Source organism: Artibeus jamaicensis, unplaced genomic scaffold (genome assembly GCF_021234435.1).
Source record: "Artibeus jamaicensis isolate MK-2021 breed Jamaican fruit bat unplaced genomic scaffold, CSHL_Jam_final scaffold_1031, whole genome shotgun sequence".
Lineage (NCBI taxonomy): Eukaryota > Metazoa > Chordata > Mammalia > Chiroptera > Phyllostomidae > Artibeus > Artibeus jamaicensis.
In genome coordinates, this window is record NW_026522026.1 from 2,651,680 (window position 1) to 2,673,703 (window position 22,024).

Here is a 22,024-nt window from a genome sequence, read left to right on the forward strand (position 1 = left end):
GAGACCTACCCAATCCCCAAATAATAAGAAATATTATCCTGATTTACAATACATCAAGAAATAAATTAACTGAAGTAGAAGTTTACGTTAAAATAGTGACTTAGAAGGTACAGAAAAAAGTAGGTATTTAAAATATTGTCAATCAAAGAAATTTGAAAGCTATATAGGTAATAACTTTCAAGAAGGCAAAATATCACAGAAGTTATATTATACAAGAAAACAAGTAACATTCTTTGTCATACATCTAAGAGACACTGGGAAAAGGAGAATGATGTCCGGGACTTTGCTAAGAGCTTATCCAGGTTTATATTAGAAATAAAAATCCCATTTAGCCCATGATATCATAAAATATGCCATTCTGTGCCATAACAGATATTATGAAGATTCTGGCTTATAAAAATGATGAAATTAGCCTGGCTGGTATAGCTCAGTGGACTGAGTGCAGGTTGCAAACCAAAGGATGATTGGTTCGATTCCTAGTCAGGGCACATGCCTGGGTTGCAGGTCCCCAGTAGGGGATACATGAGAGGCAACCACACAATGATGTTTCTCTCCCTCTACTTCTCCTTCCCTTCTCCCCTCTCTAAAAAAATAAATAAAATCTTTTAAAAATAGATGAAATTATATATAATATCAAAATATTCCTAAGTATCAATATGACTACCCAAATTTGTAAGAGTGAGAAAACAAGAAAGAATCATAAGACAGATGCAATATTAAGTGAAAAGGCAACTTTTAATGATATGGAATGCAGGTGAAAAAACATTCCTAAATTGTCTATAAAAATGAAAATATATCTATTAATTGCATCTAAAGACTTTGAAAAGCATTAGAAGTTAAATGGCTAAACTTTTTAGACCTCCACAAACTTCATAATCCCAAACATCCTCTAATAATGTCAGTGGGCATGTGAGATTAAAATGATAGAACTTTAGGGTATTTAATAAATATGAATAATCTTTAAAATAATAAATAACCTATATAAGAGTACACATCAGTAGAATACATGCATTTCTAAAGTGAAATGCTTTAATGGCAGCATTCACATATCACTTGTTAACTTATGTTTCCCGGTCTGAAGTTCTCGCATTAGATCGTTGTGATAAATGATTCTCTGGCCTCTATACTATAAAACCCATAGGAACAGAGATATTTATTTAAAAAATGGTATTTATAACATTATAGGTAAAGTATAATTTTACATACTTTTCATTTCAGTATAAACACATGAGTTAAAGGGAGAAGGGGAGCTGGAACACAAATTTTTTCAACCTATGAACAGAATAACTTTTCTCCTCATTTTTATTGGCTATTAAAGTTAATCAAATTTCACACAATAAAATGCAGAAAACATTTAATTAATTCAGTGGCATTCAACTCTAACCTTCAACCAGATTTACTATTTCATATAAAAACAATGATTCTGAAAAGTATCTACGTGACTCCTAATTTCTATATCTAGAGTATCCAGTATAAGTTCTGTTGTATCATTCAAGTAAAATAAAAATAAGGATTAGAGTTATACTACCAAAAGTTACAGTAAAACAGTCCCAAGTAATTCCTTCAAACTATCATTTACTAATGTTTCCTAAAATAACATTAGGAAATGTTATTATTAACCTTAAGTTTTGAAAATATCCAGACCTGATTCAATAAAACCATTACCCGAGAGAAGAAAAGCCTGTGGCCCACACTGACTGGCACAGCAACAGTGCATTCTAGTTACATAATGGGAGGTTTGAGAAACCTTATAAAGAATATGAACTCTTATGTGAAGAACTCTTCAATGTTCAGAAATTATACAGGATTCCTGCTAATCCTTAACAAAACTATCATTTCCTAAGCATAATAATTAAAGGAGCTTAAGGTAGAACAATTTTAAGAATCACTAGCATTTTAAAAAGGAGACATACACTGAGGCTTTAAAAATTTAACTTTTGTTTTTCCCTAAATTAGGATTTAATGTAAACACGGGGTATGGTCAAGGAAACATGCTGAAAAGATTGAAAGAGGAAGGATACATGATCTGTTGCCACTAGGTGGTGGACTCATTTTCTATCAACTAATTTACCAGGTTAATAGAATTCAATTTCAAAATTCATACCTAAAATGAAAACGGAAAAAAAAAAAACAGGTAGTACAGACAATCGTTAAAATCATAGATTCGAGAGCCTGAGTGCTGAGTTTGTTTGAAAGGTGGTTCTACCATAAATTAGCTTACTGGGTAAGTTCTAAGTCTCACTTTCCTTGTATGTAAAATGTGAACAGTAACAGCATTTATTTCGTGAAGTTGTAATCAAGAGTAAAGAAGTTATAAAGTGTTAAAAATATACATGTCAGAGCTTATTTAAAAAAACAAAGAATTCAATTATTATAGAATGTTTAATTTTTCAAAATAGAGAAAAAATCTTGGTATTAATTTTTTTATTATATTACTTTCCTGTTATGGCACAGTACTGTCAAACATAAACCAAAAATTCCATTAAATAAAATCTCAAGGAACTTTTATATCCTAGGGTCTAGAGAAAATGTCAGATTTGAATGAAGAATATTTTTATCACTGAATGTATCTGCTTGATATCAAAAACTAGCAATAAATTTTTTAAAGTTAATATCAAAAATTAAAGAAAAAATGGTGAAGAATTATTTCTGAATATTTACTGTATGTTTTCCAAAGAAGAAATTTTCTAATGTCTAACTAAGCTATTGTGGTACACTCCATGAAAAGTTGTGTAACTCATGTTAGGTTAACCCAACTGAAAAACCGCGATGTAAAGGCCAAGTTAAAAAGGAGTTTTTTAAGGAGCCACATTCAAATCTTATTTTACATAAGCATGTCTATTACATTTAAAATGTAAGTTACTTTTCTAAATGAAAAAAGGCCTTTTAAAAGTACTTATGTGTAACTTCTCAGATTATTTGATGGTTGATTTTGTGGTACAGCACGTAAAATTTCACCGTCACTACAATAACTTCAAATTTAATAAAATGATCATACATGTATGAACTTTTTCTGTGGCTGTTTTGTTGGAAAGCATTTTTTTTTTTAAATAAATCCTTTTACATTTTAGTTTTTACTTTTGCTTATGGATCAATTCTTGACTCCACAAAAACTAGAAAACATACTTCTGGTTAAAACATAATAGCCTCAAGAGCAAAAAAGATTGAAAGAAAATAATACAAATTCAATACCAAGTTCAATCCAATTCTACAACACTATCAGTGTTAAAACAAAAGGCATTACAGTCCATCAGATGAATGCTGTCCCCGTGCAGTATTTTTAGAGAAGGCTGTGTAGCACGTTAAGAAGGCTGCCTTTGAAGTCAAATAACCTAAATTTGACCCCAGGCCCACAACTTCTTAGCTAAATAAAGTGATTGTAAGCAAAATGAACAATCTATTAGTGCAGGTTTTTTCATCAGGGAAATGAGTATTTAAGATAGCTATCTCATATATGTAGTCTGAAGATTAGATAACTTCTTAAAAACAGTTCCTGACAATTTTAAAGTACTCAAAAAAAAAAAAAGACAAAGTTAGCATGTATAGAACAATAAACATTTTGGAAGCAAGTAAGAACAAAAATGAAGTTCCTTTTCAAATATTACCAAGAAACATTTTAATGACGGGCTATAGTTTAAACAGGTTAAGAGTACATGGTCTAAATGGTCCAACAACACACACACACAAAGACACACCATGAAATTCAAGTTTATAAAGAACTGACTATTTACAAAATTCAATGTTTTATAATGCACAGCCCCACTAGAGACACATACTAAATACAAAATACAAAATACAAAACTAAATAAACTGTAAACATCAATTTTGTAGAAGGCTATCTACCCTTACCTTATTCAACTGTCTTCTAAGCTAGGTCACTTAGCATTTCTTTAGGACAAAACACAAGCTATCCTCTCCTCTCCAACCCACTTTACCATGAAGTTTCACGGTAAACTGTTTTTTTTAAAGAAGGGTTGTGGATTTTTAAATTTTCTTGTGGAGGGGGGAAGGGGGGCTATCTATCTAATCTATCTACCACTATCTCCATTGATCTCCCCCCCTACTCCCTCTTCTACCTCCACCCACCTTCCTGGGAACTGGGGTTTTTTGGTTATTTATGTTTTTTGCTTAACAGTGTTTAACAGACACAAGCACACAGACTCGCTACATATGCCCATCAGCAGAATCAAATTTTCAAAGACAATATAAATGCAATTAAATATATAATGAAACAATCTTTTCTTTTACATGCAATCCATTATGAATTTTAAAAATATATCTAAGATTAGAAGAAAATATACACAAGCCTTAAATAAGTTATTTTTTTGCGCATCCTCCTGTAAAGTTTAAAAAAATTATTTGATGACCTTACAAACCAGACTATCACACAATAATAACCTGTATTTGGTATTTTATGTTAAAAAAATATAGATTTACTTTATTTATAATTGTGGCTCAGGTCTTTGCCCCGAGACAAAGCACTCTACGATGATTTAAGTCACTGATTAATGTTTTTAAAGATGATGTGAAATCCATCACTCCTGAATTTGAAGCTTACCTGTGCATCAATATCAATGGCAGGGTAGATAGGAAGCATGGCTGAAGGAGAGATGATGGGACTTGGAGTTGGAGTCTGAGGTTGGGAAATGGAAGCAGCAATGCTGTGGGTAGGAGTGTTTGACATTGCAGATGCTCTTCCACTGACTGCTGTTAAACAAAATAACTGCACTTAATAAAGATGAAATATGTTAGGTAACAGTAAGAAATAATTATTAGAAATTATTTTAAAACTTTTAAAAAACAAAATGTCTACAGGTAGACTGCCATAACACGGTAACTCATTTTCCTAGTTTTTTCTGACTTTTGATAATAGTCCAAAATTATAATGAATATTGAGAGTAACCTATTTCCTAACTAATAAGTCATCTGCAAACAAATTCCCCTCTTTTGGTATGTGATCACAAAACCTTAATTCAAAATAATCCTGAAAACAAAAGTATTTTTCCAAATTAAAAATTATATATAAATGCAAATGAATAAGTTGTCCATCATATCTTCTTAATCGGAAAAGGAATAAAAGATAAAATAGTCATGTTCAGAAGGAGAAAATGCGATTTTTACCTGGAGATTTAATAGCTTATATTCTAAAAACTAATATAAGTAACATCACTGTTGGAGAGAACCTTGCTATCCAATCACTTGAAAACACCTCCTACTATTTTAATGTAGACAGGGGGATAATTATATTCTGAATTGTAGCCCTTAGTATGACAGCACAAATATAAAAATTTGATCCTCACACAGAAGTGCAATTTCTCATAAGAAGTATTCTGAGGGGTGTAAAATGTCCACCAATCAACCCAGCAATCACACTGACATATGAGGACAAAATTAAAATATTGGAGTAGAAATAAATGTATGCATACAATCATCCTTCAAACACAGATTATTATTACTTTTTAAAGTATAATTTACCATATTATTTTCACCAAAATATGCAAATTAAGAAGGGGCTAATTAGGTCAGTACTTGATGTGGGAGAACTCCAAAGGTGGTGGCAGTTGAGGGTACTACGTTCCCTCATCAACTCACTTCTGGAGTTGGTACGTGAACACCACTACCCCCCCACTATTAACATGCTATAGCACTAAAGTCTGGGCATTAATCTTTGAATGGTCACCAGTAGTGCAGACCTGTGTTACCAATGTAGTTATCAACTACATCAGACAGAAAACAATCATGATTCACAACTGGATCTGAAACCAGGCAAAAGAGGTTATAGTCCTGCCAAGAACAAAACTAAAATTGACCTTATTGTAACAATTATAAACATGATTGTCAATTAAGAAATCTATTTTACAAAAACCTTAGTTCAGGCACAAACATACACTATACATTATATCAACACACATTCTATAATTATACATTTTTTTAAAGTCCACTTAAAAGCCAAAGGAAAAACAAAGGAGGAAACTAAACAAAAAAAACAACAACAAAAAACAAAACAAAACACAAAACACTATTTGATTCCTTAGGAATCAGATCAACAGAAAAGGGCTTATACTAATGTATTAAACTGATCATCTAATGACTTTCATTCTTATTACTCCATATTGATAGCTTGTATATTAATAAAAAAATCAAGAGTTTAAATGTACATATTCTATGTATACATTTTAAAAATATAAAGTTTATGGCTCTTAATACAGATTCCATATACTCCTTTAATTAAATCAATTTTTTCAAATGAAAATTCTAAATACAAAAATTAGGTTAAACAAAATGTCCACCGATCTGTCCAAAGAACTGATTTATATTTCATGATACTAAAAAAAGAAATCAAAACAAAAAACAAAAAAAACTTCATTGTTAAAATGACTAAAATACAATTTACATTTCAACTGGAGTAAGTTCTTTTAAAGAATGTATTAAAATAAGCTTCCTTATTTTTGGTCAAATAGGTTGCTCTTATCACCTAATCCAAAAGGGGACAGGAAAATCAATTCCCTCATTTCCTTTCCTTATTTAAAACTAAGTAACTGCCTGTCACTCATCCATTCTCTATACTTAAAAGTAATCATTATAAACACATAGGTATGTGAAGGAACTCTGGTACAGCTCTTTACACATATGTGGGACTTCATTTAGGGTTAATTTTAAAGAAGGAAAACCAGGTGCTCAGAGAAGTTTTAACATCAGGTAAGGAAAGAGGGAAACCTGAGAGTACAGCAATGGTAAAGTATTAAGACTGTTAAACAGAAAACTGGTTTTGCTTTGGCAAGTTTGTAGGACAGGGAAGACAGATTTTGACCAGCCAAGTGCTAGAGAAAAAGACACTGAACCCTGCAACAGCACTCTAATAAGTGGTAAATAAAGAATAAAGAAAAGAGTTTTATGCTGAAGGAGGGAAGGATGACTGAGCCTAATGAGGTTGTAAGATAGCAAAAAACCCAAAGAAAGAAATGAAAATGGTCATTAGACAATGAAAGAACAAGTACTAGCACAGAAGTGTGAAGAAAGGTTGCAGAAGTGAGTGCATGAGTACATATGTGTGCGCACATGCATGATGGCAGGGACAGGTTTCAGGTAGGTGGCTGCGTTTTAAGAAATCCTGTTCTTTCTTCTGATCATCTCCCCTATTCCTATGTAAATGAGCACAATAAAAAGGTAAAGTATTTTTATAATATGACAACTATTTGTCATATTTCCTGAAAAGCTACATGCTAACTTTTTCTTATATGAAAACACCTGGAACACATAGGCAGAATTTAATGTTTTTGTTTGGTAAGTGAATCAGCAGAAAAACTACTTTGCAAACCTCTGATAATTTGGATCAGCACACACTGTACACCTAACCAACAAATCACTGTTGGTAACTATGTCCTAGAACATCAGGTCAATTCTGATAGCACATCAAAAAAATTCATTGGTATGAAATGCCCATTCTTCATTTAATTGGATAAATAACACTTTATACATTCTTTGGTAGATCAACTGACATAAGGAACAATCAAATTCGGAATTTCTGGCTGCTGTGTTCTAATTTTCATAAGATATCTAATTCTTCTAAATTGTATTCCCAGTTATTATAACCAGCTAATGGTGATTAGTAGCATTCAGATCTATAGAACAATTTTATACTTATCAGTGAGAATCTTTACAGTTTTTACTAACAGCATTTCCCCCCCAAGGTGGTGGCTGTGCCCTATGAAATTAGCAGAGACTGTCATTCCATGTATTGCTGTTGAGGTGATGCTAAACAAGAATGGGAAATGGGGAACTGGAGCAATTTGTAAGTACAGAAAATCTGTCTCAGTTGGTTTCTTAGTTTCTGAGTGTTAGGCTAAATATGTGAACACAATTCTTTTAAAAGATGAAAGTTAAATTACATATAACTGCATTATAATATGTAATGCTACTAAGCATCGTTTCAAAATTAGAACAATTCAACCATCTTTTAAAGTATAGACCAAAGAGTAAAAAAAGGGAGAGAGGGCTATTTTACTCCCTTTCATTCTTCAAATTTTCTCTTTCCCTTTACTTTTTTTTAAATGAAGAATATGATCCTTCTCAGTATGCTTATAATCCTGAAAAATGTCATTGTACTACTTTGTTTTACAATTCATGGAAAAATAAGCACTAAAAAAGTAAAACCATTAAATCCACCTTCTAAAATACTTCTTCAAGCCAATAAAAAAACTGATTATAATGGAATAAAATTTCTCTGGCTACACATGAAAAGAGATATTTATGTTACTATGAGGGGGGACCACACCTTCCCATAATACAATTAGAAAGAGACTACACATTAACATTCACAGGGGATAAAATCACTGACATACAGTATAATCAAACCCTATTTGGTTTGGTGCTTTATCATTGTTTTAAAGGTAAGTCATTTTTTTTTGTTTTTTTTTTTAATATCCATCAGGTTTGAAGTCTGATCCATTAGGATATTAAGTATTTCTGTTCAAAAATAAGCTTTCTGATGTCCTACTAAGTTTTGTACTTCAACTTCTATCAATTTTCTCAGTTTATTGGTGTGAATACAGAAGCAAAAAAGACAAAATTCAATCTTAGGATTCTGAACTGAAAGAGCAAAAAACAAAAACAAAAACAAAAACAAAAAATCAAACATCAACCCCACTACTGAAAAACCTAGATTCTCAGCCTACTCAGCTAAGCCAGAAAGTTTCAGTCACTTGAATTGAACGAGCTAATCTTTAATTTGACCTGTAGCCATCTGAGAATTTCTGAGATTGAACTAATACTTCTAAAGATATACATGGGTCAAGAGTCCAAAAATAGTTCCCAAGTTGGGCAATGGCAAAAAATTCTGGCACACTCTTACTCGCCTTAAGCAAATCATATTTTGATACCTGCTCATAACAATATAAACCCACCTGCCATGATGTCATCCAGCGTGTCATTGAGGGTCTGAGCAGGGCTGGCTACCATTAACCCTTGTTGTGTTTCTGTCAGAATTCCTTGCCCCAGCCCTGCCAACTGTGCTTGGCCCAGTACTGGCTGTCCAACTATCACTCCTTGCAGTTCTGTAAGATTTGCGATGGACCCAGGAGGCAAGGGACCTGCAGCCAGAGGCAAAGCTTGAGGCATGGCCAGAGGCTGGATTGGTGCAAAACCCATCTGAGCTGCAGTCTGCTGGGGTTCATCCTTAAGCAAAACAGGATCCACTTGCTGTAATCGTGCATAGTCTCCTTCGGAAAGCTGTTCTCCAACCCCAACAGGAGTTAGTAGTCCCAGATGTTGGCAAGATTGTTGCTGCTGCTGCTGAAGTTGAATTCTTTGAGCTTTAACTTCTAGGTACTGCTTTTTTAGCTGCTGCTGAGTTTTCAGTTGTAACTCTCGTTCTACTTTCTGTAGCTCCTCCAAAATCTTTTGTTTCTTCTGAATTTGTTCCTCCCTTGTTTTGTTCAGCTCCTCAATCTTCTCCTTGGTGAGTTGATCAGCATGAGCCAGTTCCAAGGACTGCAGCTGTGCATTCTTTTCTATGGCTTCTTTTATCCTCTGTTCCAGTTCTGTTAACTTTCCCTGAGCCTCTTCTACAATGCTCTCTGGAGACTGATTGGTGATGTAACCCTGTACATCCTGGCTGTTTGCTGGCAAATGGCTGCTGGACTTTTGTTTAGAAGCAGCTGTGTGAAAAAGAAACCCCCTCAGAAGTGCACAGGAATGGCATCCTCATCACAGAGTTACTGTTGGGAGGGTTAGTGCCAACAGTTATGCACCAAGTTATCATAGCCACGGAGGTGAAAATGCACTGGAAAGGGGTTAAAAACAAATTCACCTTCTTTATCATACGTATAAAATGTATGTATATTATGTGCATAGAGTAATCTTTGGGAAAATAATTTCAAAAACTTTAAAATATCACATGGCTAAAATTAGATAATAGAGGGATGCAGGTTTGTGATATCTAAGAAGTACAATTAAAGTAAAATCTAAGGCTATGTGTAATCTGGTCATAATAATGTAAAATTTATCAAAAGAAGAATAATGCTAAATTATTAAGATGTAGGGAAAACTTAGACCTCTAAGTCAAGGTTTTTCCACATCTAGTAGTCTGTGCCTTTAAACACACACACATACACACAAAGAGTACCCAAACCACTGATAAGTACCAGGAATTAAAATACAACTTAAATGTGTCTTTGTTGGGGCCTACCATCTTCAAGATAAAGATATATAAATTCACATATTCACATAGCTACCTGGCCAGTAGAGAATTGGCATTCAGTTTCCCTGGAAGAAAAGATGTTGGACTACATCATCCACTGTATCTTCTGATAGCCAGATGAAAAAACAGATTTGGCTACAGGTACAGCAATCAGTTGTTTGAAGCTATAAACTGAAAAAGGTGCCAAGGCTCTAGATTGGTAGTAGTGATTGGAAAGAGCTGGTGGTAATACTTAGTATTCTTGTTGATAAAATACTACAGGTAGCAAAAAACCAAAAAAAAAAAAAAAAAGTAAACCACATTGGTTCTGCAGGTAAAACTTTTTAAAAAGAAAAACTGATTAAAATTGGTAGCTGTAATGTTTTGGGACATAACTTATGAGCATGCACTGTGTAACATCCACAAATCAAACATGGACCTCAGAATTCTAGAGAAACAAACAAGCATATCTGAAGTAACTTTGAATGACTGGTTGAGAAAAGGTATCCCAGATATAAAACTGTATTATACCAGTTACTATAAAATAAATTTTAATTTTAATATAACCTGTTAATTTTATGTTTCATATCACTACAGAAATTTAATTTCCAAAAAAGCATTGCCCAGCTATACCCAGCCTAACATTTTAACATGAATAGAATATTAGAAGAAATCATGGATTATCAGAATTGCATCTGAATTTCTCTTCCTATAACTTCTAGTTCTAGCACAAATTAGTGCTATTAACTATCTTTTCTCCCAATAACAAGCTTTTTTCACTGGTAAAAATATCTTTAATTATGCCAACTCAATAAAATTCAATTTTTGTGGAAAAATAATTTTAAATGGCTAGGTTTTTGTAATCTTATCATTTTTACCTGGAGAACATGTTAGAAACAGTCTTTAGAAGTATAACTGACCTTTATTCCTGATGGGAAGAGTGGTGGCAACATTGGCAGGTGGTTTATCAGGCTCCTGAGGTGGGACAACCATGGGCAGTGCTTGAACTGGTACACGAGGAGCCTAAGACAAAGAAAAGTAATTACGTGTCTGCTTTTCCTATCCTCTGCAACAAATATAACTTCTTAATTAAATAATATGCTTGAAGTGAAGAAATTATAAAAACTTATTCAAAATATTCTTAATATGGCATTACTCTCAAAGACATATTTATTTAAAATGTGTTGGTACCCAATTATTTTCCATGACATTTTTCAAATGAACAGTTAATTCAAATGGTTTATTATGGCTATAAGAGAGCAAAGCAAAGTCCTATCAATCCAGAATCTAAATATTATACCAGATGTTTACTAACCACATCAAGTACATCTACAAGAAGAACTACTTACTACAACCAAAAAATAATCTAGTTTAAACTGAAACTCTGAGAAAAAAAGGAATAAAGAAACTATAACATAAAATGCTAAAGTTTTCATCTTACCCTATTTAAATCGTGGGATGGGGGGGTTAACTGAGTGACGTCTGGTGGAGGGGCTGAAAGCAAGTTATTAGGGTAGTCCAAAAGATAGCAAACGACACTTGTATGGCCACCTTTTGCTGCTTCTATTAACATAGTTGAGCCATCCTAAAAGAGTGAATATGAAAGAAAAAAACATTTTAAGTTAATTTACGGAACAATTAAGGAAGATAAAGGCAACAGGCCCAGACACATTAAAATCATAGGTTTAGTAAAGAATACCTGCCTCTAATAAAACAGAAGAAAATAAATACACTTAGAATGCCATTAAAACGGAACTTGTACATGATTTTCTAATATTTGAGAACAAAGAATTCACAGTGCTATCTGAAACATCTAAGGTACATACTTTTAAACGGTGAGTGGGATCTGCCCCATGAGCTAAAAGTAGTTCCACCACGGCCAGATGACCCCCTGCGCAAGCCAGGGACAGTACAGTATGGTCGTTATTAGCTGTAGTTCTATTCACATTTGCTCCTGAAACAGACAAGGCACAGAAAATCATGTTATTAGAGTGTAGTTTCTTAAGTTAAGGTAAATTTCAAAATCATAAAGAGAGGAGAGAACAGTATAATAAAGCCCCACATAGCCATTACCCAGTTTCAAAGATTATAACTACGCGGCCAATCTTGTTTTACATATACCCACATCACTTCTCTTCTCCCATCATGAATTATTCTAAAGCAAATCTCAAATATGATATAATATCATTTATAAATATTTCAGTATGTGCCAGTAAAAGATAAAGATAAAAGAATACATTATTAATGAAATTGCTTTTAAAAAGTAAAATATAAAATTTTATTTATGTTTTAAGTTATTCAGTAGAAAAGAAGACTAAAAACCAATGAAAATAAACCCTGCTCCCCATGGGCTAAATGGTAGAGAATGAACACGAGATACAAAGTTATAGTATCATCTTTTTCCAGTGGAATCATCTGAGGATGAAAGTAGATATTTGTCTCGTTTTTAGAGCACTGTGCTAAACAATGTAGGAAATGAAAATAAAACAGCAAGAAGAAACTAGAATCAGATTCCTTAAAAACAACCACAAAAGAGAGGGTACAGTGATTATGTAACTAATTCCATTCTTCAAAAACACTATGGTAAAAACATACATCAAAATTAAGTGTTCAATTTGCCTAAAATAATTTAATCGGTAAGATATTTCTTATTTATTTTCTTTACCTATAAACAATTAAACTGTGTATTTCTTTAGTACTTTCAGTAGGAAGGAAATGGCATAAATTGCCTTTTTAACTGTATATATTCTTCCTATACACACTTTCTCTTTTACAAAGTTAAGCAGTGACAGAAACATAAAAATCCAGACTTCCAGCCAATATACAGGCATAGGTAGACACATCAGGCCTCTTCACACAACCAGAAGAGGGACAAGGACAAATTAAAAAACAAAAAATAACCAGAAATGCCAGAAAATCATAGCTGTATGTAAGTCCAAGAAGTTAATAACCAAGGAGTTAAAGAAGAAACATTTTCTCAGACACCTGAGAGGGGTGGAGATGGGCAACCTGGGTGGAGAGGATACCTGGCAAGGCGGCAGCTGGAGGACTGGGTGGTTCCACATTTGAGTGCTTAATAAACCAGGAGGAACAACTAGGGAGCAAGACAGACCACACAACTCAGGGTTCTGGCGGAGAGAAATCAAGCCTCAAAACCACTAGCTGTAAAAATTGTGGGGGTTGCAGCAGCAGGGGAAACTCCCAGCCTCACAGGAAAGTTTGTAGGAGAGATCCACAGCATCCTAGAATGTACACAAATGTACCTACCCATGTGAAAATCAGCACCAAAGGGCCCAATTTGCTTGTGTGTAGGGGGAAAGTGACTGATAGCTTGCCAAGAGCCAAACAAGAGGCATTGTTCCCTCTAGACCCCTCCCCCACATACAGCACCACAATTCCTAGACATGGGTTGACCCACCCGGGCAAATACCTAAGGCCCCACTCCTTACTACGTAACAGGTGCACCGAGACAAAATAATATCTCCCAAATGAAAGAACAGATCAAAATTCCAAAAACAGAACAAAGCGATAGAGATAGCCAACCTACCAGATGCAGAGTTCAAAATACTGGTCATCAAGATGCTCACAGAAATGGTTGAATATGGTTGAAAAACAGTGGAAAAAGTGAAGGTTATACAAAGTGAAATTAAGAAAAATATACAGGGAACTAACAGTGAAGTGAAGGGAACCAGGACTCAAATCAACAATCTGAACCAGAAGGAAGAAATAAACATTCAACCAGAACTGAATGAAGAAATAACAATTCAAAAAAATGAGGAAAGGTTTAGGAACCTCTGGGACAATTTTAAACACTCCAACATCCTAATCATAGGGATGTCAGAAGGAGAAGAGGAAGAGCAAGAAATGGAAAACTTCTTTGAAAACATAATGGAGAATTTCCCTAATATGGCAAAGGAAATAGACTTTCAGAAAGTCCAGGAAGCTCAGAGAGTCCCAAAGAAGTTGGACCCTAGGATGAACGCACCAAGGTACATCATCAAGTTATTAAAGATAAGGAGAGAATCTTAAAAGCAGCAAGAGAGAAGGAAACAGTTACCTACAAAGGAGTTCCCATAGACTATCAGCTGATTTCTCAAAAGAAACCTTGCAGGCAAGAAGGGGATGAAAAGAAATATTCCAAGTCATGAAAGGCAAGGACGTACATCTAAGATTACTTTATCCAGGAAAGCTTTCATTTAGAATGGAAGGGCAGATAAAGTGCTTCTCAGATAAGGTCAAGTTAAAAGAGTTCATCATCACTAAACCCTTATCATATGAAATGTTAAAAGAACTTATCTAAGAAAAAGATGATCAAAATATGAACAATAAAATGGCAAAAAATTTACAACGATCAAAACTGAACCAACAAAAAAACAGACCCCCCAAAAAAAACCCAAACAAAAACAAACTAAGCAAACAACTAGAACAGGAACAGAATGACAGAAATGGACATCGCATGGAGGGTTATTGGTGGGGAGGGTGAGGGGGTAGAGTGGGGGACATGGTACAGGGAATAAGTAGTATAAATGTTAGGTACAAAACAGAAAGGGGGAGGTTAAAAATAGTATAGAAAATGGAGAAGCCAAAAAACTTATATGCATGACCCACGGACATGAACTAAGGGGAGGGAATGATGATGGGAGGAGGGGTGCAGGGCAGAGGGGAATAAAAGGGAGAAAAAAAATGGGACAACTATAATAGCATAATCAATAAAATATACTTAAAAAACATAAAAATCAAACTTTCAAGATATAGTATTACATGAATAGAACAATCTTAGTTATCTAAACCCTCAAAAGTTTTACATAGAAAAATTTCTTTATCACAGTGTTTCTTGACAAAGGTATTACTCAATATGACAATTCTTCATAGTTTAGAACTGTCCTATGTCTTGCAGGATGTTTATCAACTACCTACTCACAAAACCTCAGCATGTCATACAGAAAAAATGTCTTTTATCCCTCAATCTTTAAATGCCTGAGGATGGGGAAGAGATACCTTTGAAAACAAAATACAAATACATCCTATTTTACACAGACCTACCTTTACTAATTAAAAACTGCACAGTACAAACATGACCAGCTCTCGCAGCTTTCATTAAAGGAGTTCTTCCACCTTCAGATTCATGCTCCTGTTTAAAAAATACAGACTTAATTGATATTTAATTGCTAGTGAACAACTACTCTTTTTTTGTGAAAATCAAATGGAAAACAATTGGACTGATTTCTGAATCTAAATATATTAAATATAAATCTTTGAAGGAAAATTAAGGGATACATTTTTCAATTTAAGAAATCTGAATTTAGAAACATGTCCTACTGAAATACTTTAAGAACTGGAGTTCTAGTCATGTGATTGTGACACCCTCATCTAAATCCATCTGGATAGTTTTTCCTCCTCTCTACAAAAAGGACTGTGAAACCTGAACAGTGAATGGTGGCACTCTAGCACAGACCTCTGGAAACAATCCACATTATTAGCATTATTCTCATCCACTCCAAGTGATGTCCTTTTCATCAGTTTGTATCCTATCCATATGAATTTCTGTAAGTACATCACTCCAGCCTTATGACTTTCCATGATCTCTATTTTACTTTATATAAAAACAAAGCTAGTGATAACTTAAATAATTGTAAAACCACTGATTAGATATCAGTAGAGATTTAAAGATCTAGAAAAGATGAAAAATCTATTGCATTCCTGTGATTTCTGGATAACTGAAAACTACTGAAAAAATTTCCAGATCTTAGAATATACAGGTTTGAGAAAAAAAATACCTTTTATAAAGTATTTTATGTATATATTTTTAATACTCACATCTGACAAACAACTTCTGATTTTTCTCTTAAGCTATACATTAGGTTATTCTAACTGCAATTAACTAAGCAATGTTACCTTGCTGCATGTTTTATAGCCACTGTGGTAAACACTGCATATATCAGTTCTTACACCGAAGAAGCTCAAAATCAAGTAATATACACACATCTAATTAAAAATTAATGTGATATAAGTGCTTCAAGAGAGAATAATACACACAGAGCTGAAAGAGATCACAATAACAATCTAATTCAACACTCTCCTTTCATAAATGAGAAAAAAGAAGTTTACAAAATTAGTTTATGGAGCACCCTATTTCTGCCTATATGTGAATTTGTCATAAACAATGAACTTCTTTAGGAAAATATATTTGTTAATCTCAGTCCCAAGAACATAAGAGTGCTTATGTTTTAACTAAAACTAAAACCACCTTTCTCTGTCTCATTCCTCCACTCTCATGAGCTAACCTAGAAGACTAGTTATGGGATTCTCCCCATGCACATTTGCTTTATGCTTCCCTGCCTCTCAGGCTACACCAACCCTATACTACTTCTTCCAACTAGAATAAATCTCTTTTGTCACAACATTGCTGTTTATGTTGTACCTTCCTAAATTTTACTCAGCCCAAAATGACAATAATCTTAGGGATGACATATTTACCTCTTCTGACTTGTTTACTCTCTGTACTTTCCCTATGACATCTCTTTATAAAAATCTTCCTTATAAATGACCTCAGTATTTCAACCTTCTTACTAAACTAAAAGTTATCTGAAAGAAAAGATGATTTGTTAAATATCCATATTTTAAACTTTTTATTTAATAATGCTTTGACCAGTATAAGAACAATTGGTTTAAGTGCAGTGAAATGCATCTAAGCCACGTTTGTCTTTTATACCAAATCAGAAAAGGTTCTAAAAATGGCTGAATACCTAAGAGAAAATACTTTAGTCTTAAAATATCTAACACAAAGTTTTCACTTTTTTTGTGTGTGTGGGGAGGGTCAGGGAGAATGAGGGTTAGTAGATTCGATAGTCCTACTAATAAGGAAAATGCTAATGGACACCAAACAGTAGAGAAAAGAAAAATGTGATGACATGAGATAAATAATGGTAAAAAGGCTAACGTAAAATTTGAAATAAAGAAATACCTTTTGTCTAAATTCTCCGTATCATTTTCAATTAATTTCTATTATTTTAAATACTAGGATTTAGAGAGACAAAGCTTACCAGATCTGCTCCTGCCTGAAGTAAGACATCTGCTACATCAGTGTGACCATTTTCACAGGCATAAGTTAGTGCTGTGTCCCCTGTTGCTGTTGTTGCATGAACATTAGCTCCTATAATATTATTAAACAATACATGGACTTAATAAAACAACCATAAAACACAAATGCATACAAATTTGTTCTAGATAAGTCATATCTCCTCAAATTAGACAAAATAGCCTTATACATTTCTAAAAATAAGGAATATTGTCTGCATCTTTAAAAGCAAAAATGAAATAAAATTAGATCACTACTTGAAATTTAAGCTATATATACTTCAAAGAGCAATAAAGTAAATTATTTATTCATAATACAAATTTTATCATATCGCTTTTCCACACATATTCAGTATATCATAATATCAGAAAAAATCATCTGCATTGTAACATTTTTACTTATATAAATCATGCAAAAACTCCCAAATGCAAAAATGCCTACCTGCTGCTAATAAGTATTTAACTAACTCCAAATGACCCTCTTGAGCAGCTTCCATTAAAGGAGTAGAACACCCTAGTTCTATATCAGCTCCTGCCTTAATTAGAAAGTCTGCCACTTCCAGAAAGCCTCCGCAGCAAGCCAGAGTCAAGGCAGTTTCTTGAGTTTCTTCTGTCTGTGCATTGATATTTGCTCCTAAAATAATTATTAAAGAAAGTCATTAACTTATTCCAAAAATAAGCAAACCATGATTGTTTCCTAATAAACCACACTTGAAAAATGAACCTTCCCATTACTTCACTAAATAATGGGGTAACTCTCCCCTTCTCTGAGAAGCAGTGAAAAATAAACTATCAAATCCTAGCCATTAGTCCATATTAGATGTAGCCAGCTTAAGTAAGATGTATTCAGTCACATGTAACAAGTCAGGTGATATAAGAACTTAGAAAAAATAAACTACATTTTCTCCTTATAAAGATTCAAAAAAGATGTTGATGGTAACAGCTAATGTCTAATACACTAGTACTATATTTTCCAGGGAGTATTAAAAGAATTTTAGCCTTAGCTGGAATGATTCTGTGGACTAAGCACCAGCCTGTGAACCAAAAGGTCGCTAGTTTAATTCCCAGTCAGGGCACGTGCCTAGATTGCGAGCCAGGTCCCCAGTTGGGGGCGGGTGAGAAACAACCAATCAATGTTTCTCTCACAAGTCAATGCTTCTCTCCTTCTCTCTCTTTCCCTTCCCCTCTAAAAATAAATAAAATCTTTAAAAAAAAAAATAAAAAATTTTACATGTTATTATTAGCTACATTTTACAGCTAAGAAAAGTGAGGTTAATTACCTTGCCCGAGGTCACAACATTATCATCATCATTATTACCACCGTCACCATAGCTAACACTTAACAGGCACTATATGACAGTGCTGTAAAAGCATAAAAGCAATATGTATACATGTACGCATATATATGTAAGTATATGTATTTCGATATTACCTCTCAATAAAAAGGTTTTATTAAAATGTGCCATTCCTTTTAAACTCTACCACTAAAACAAATATAAAAATTAGACTACAAATACAGCTGGAGGTGGGAGATTACATCTAAACCTAAGGTATCTTAATACAGTACAGTGCACGTCCATTTTCTCCAAAAAAGAAGTCCATGTGTACTGAGCTCTCTGACAGCTTCTTATATGTGCATTCTCATCAAGTTAGTACTTATAGCAAGATTTCTCATATTGTGTTTCGTGAAACACGAGATATATGAAATAGTATCAGGTATTCTGCCCCAAGAGAAATTCTCTTAAATTAACTTGAGAAGTACTGAACCTCACAGATGGTCCTACCTACAACCTTGCCCCACCTCCAGTTTGGTTCTCAATCATGTAGCACATGATGGCTGTGAAAGCTCTATATTGAAGAACTCTATCCGATTTTGTTCAGCACAGCATAGAAGCCATTTTCAAAGCATGTATTTTATCATTAGTTTTTGTGACAACTCTCATTATGTACATATCTGTTAGAAGAATAAAATACTGAAGTTTATAAAATTATAGCCTTACATTTTACACATTATGCTTTAGTGTCTTGACTGAAATGATTACCTTGACCTAGAAGTAATGCCACCATTTCTTCATGTCCTTCACGAGCTGCTTCCATCAGTGGTGTATAACCTTCATCGTTGACCTCTTCTAGGCTAGCTCCTCTTTCAATAAGTAAAGCCGCAAGTTCCACATGCCCACCACATGCAGCCAAAGTCAATGGTGACTCAAATGAATCAGCAGGCATGTTCACTTGGGCACCACTGTCCAGAAGTAATCTAGCTACTTCAACATGGCCATCCTAATTATAATGCAATTAAAAAATTAAATCAGCACCATTAAAAAAATGAAGATGTCTCAATTATTAAACAATAAAGCATACTGACTGATCTTCATTCATATAAAAAAAGCTAATAAATCTATACTTAATAGTTTACTAAGCAAGTATTATTAAGACCTATCTATATTTCTTTAGTACAAAGCAGGAAACAGATTGAGATAAGAGACTAATGTGAGATAACAACATTGCACGCTCAATCCTGCATATTACCTTAAATGCTAAATGGATACATGTTAGAAACGAAAGCTGGATTTTTTTTTAGAAACCTTCAGAACGTGCAAACTTTTGATTAAGTAGAAATAAAAAATGCATTACTTTTAAAAGTGGCAGAATTGTACATGATGTATTACAGGAAGGGGGAACACAATAGGCACATGGTACTTCTTTGTTGTTCAACATACAAATACCAATGAAAGTTAAGAAAAAGAAAAAAAGAAACTCTCTTATTATCTTCTGTTACCATAGCTTTCCTAACTATTTGCAACTCTTTGAATTTTAGGCTCCCTTTTCCCTTCCTTTTTTCTTTTGATATACTTTTTTCTTCTATATATTACCTCATAGGCATTTCATCTTCTTTTTAACATGTTATGTCCATTTTTGCCTCCATGTTTACCATATGATACCACTTTAATGTCTTATTACTAAGGTTACTTCGATGTTCCTCCAGCTCAGAACATTTTCTCCCTCCAGAGTCAATTCCTACATTTCCTGGCCTCTACTAAGTAGTAACTTTCATCTACTCATAATGCTTACTTCCAGTGCCTGCTGGTTAGATCTAAAGAACACTTCCTCATAATTTCTTAATCTGTTTATAGGTTGTTACTCTAGCCAGGGTGGCAGATGTTTTAAGTTCCTTAAATCTTACCGTGTAGACAATACTGATGTGTTTTACATACATTATCTCATTTAATTTTCATAACGACCCCCCAGAAGGGAGAAAGATATGATTTCTTATCTTAAAAATGGGGAATTACAGCTTATGTTTGTTCAAAAGAATAAGTTACTAAAGCAAACAGTGGCATAGCAATCAAAAATAAAATTTAGATAATTAAAGTCTTACATAACTACCTAATATTTTTTAAGTAATAATCAAAAGTTAACAATCTTTTAATAATCATTCTCTGAAGGGAAACTGAGACAGAAAACTTCAAATACATTAGGGCCTTTATCTATCTTTTGCATCTTTTTCTTATTAATCAGTCAATGTTACTCTTATCCATTTCTGTACCACAAATCATAGACTAAGATACATTAAGTTTAAGAGTACTACTATTACCCATTCCCATGTACAAACTCTAAAAGAGTTTTTACAAAAGAAAGTCAAGGTTCAAAAAAGACCATGACAGAGAATTATGTAACACAAATAATATCCTAATTTCAAATTTTTCATAAATAAAATTACTGTTTTAACAAACATGTTAAGCTAGTAATGTGTGTATACTCTGGATTACTGTGCTTTTTAATATCTTTAACTGACCTTTTAAACTGTCACTTTTTATGCCAACTATGTAAAACCAGTATAGTTATGTGCAACTAAGAAATTGAAGGTAGCATAAAGCCTCAGAAAGCACTTCTAATAGAAGTTAATATATCACTGGCTCTAGGAACTATTGATAATTCAGATAGCTGAGTTTCTGCTCTATAATGAGTCTATGATAAAGAGAATTTCTGAGCCTAAGAAAAAAGCACTCAATGTACACTATGTATGTTATTATATATACATATATACATATGTACGTATGTATGTATGTATGTATTTCACCAATCTTACCATGCAAGCCTCCATTAGGGCAGTGTGCATTTCATCTGTTTTATGCTCTTGATCTGCTCCTGCTTCCAAAAGAAATCGCACCATCTCTAGGTGTCCTAAACCAAAAGTGTATCAAGATTACTTAAAAATCTTATTCCAAAAAACAAAGTACAATATTTTTTAAACTTTTACTTAAATCATAGTGATAAATGTTTAAGCGTAATACTAAAGTCAGCTACAAGCTAACTTCAGCTATAAGCTAACTTGCTGAATACAACTCATGCAAGTGATCTTTGCTGTTCTACTTTCTTACCCTAGAAAGTATTGCTACTAGAATCCTTGCTACAGGTGAGCAAAGATGCTATTAAAATCCAACACCCAGAATATCCACTCTACAAACCTTTTTATAAAATATTTTCTTTTCTTTTATTTATTTTCAGAGAGAGGGGAAGGGAGGGGGGAAAAAAGGAGAGAAACATCAATTGGCTGTTCACACATCCCCAACTGGGGACCTGGCCTGTAACCCAGGCATGTGCTCTGATCAGGAATTGAACTGGTGACCCTTAGGTTTACAGGCCAGTGCTCATCAATCCACTGAGCCACACAAGCCAAGGCCCCTCTACAACCTTTGTGTTTTAAGTTTCAATAATTAAAACTTTTTAGGAACAAACTGCATGTAACTCAACAACTGCATATATAAA

General features: G+C 33.6%; 1 protein-coding gene across 8 annotated transcripts in view; it reads right to left on the reverse strand.

Annotated features, from left to right (window-relative positions):
* ANKRD17 (ankyrin repeat domain 17) overlaps positions 1-22,024 on the reverse strand; it is a 150,694-nt gene that overhangs the window by 51,903 nt on the left and 76,767 nt on the right. For 3 of the 8 annotated variants that reach the window (XM_053655686.1, XM_037150171.2, XM_053655688.1), the window contains exons 7-16: positions 21,345-21,439; positions 19,297-19,534; positions 17,697-17,888; positions 17,221-17,330; positions 15,221-15,308; positions 12,004-12,131; positions 11,619-11,762; positions 11,098-11,200; positions 8,904-9,656; positions 4,559-4,707 (exon numbers count right to left, since the gene is read on the reverse strand). In XM_053655686.1, coding sequence (XP_053511661.1) covers positions 4,559-4,707; positions 8,904-9,656; positions 11,098-11,200; positions 11,619-11,762; positions 12,004-12,131; positions 15,221-15,308; positions 17,221-17,330; positions 17,697-17,888; positions 19,297-19,534; positions 21,345-21,439 — 2,000 coding nt within the window. The remainder of the gene's footprint in view (positions 1-4,558; positions 4,708-8,903; positions 9,657-11,097; positions 11,201-11,618; positions 11,763-12,003; positions 12,132-15,220; positions 15,309-17,220; positions 17,331-17,696; positions 17,889-19,296; positions 19,535-21,344; positions 21,440-22,024) is intronic. The other 5 variants (XM_053655687.1, XM_037150172.2, XM_053655689.1 and 2 more) reach the window with 3 other exon arrangements.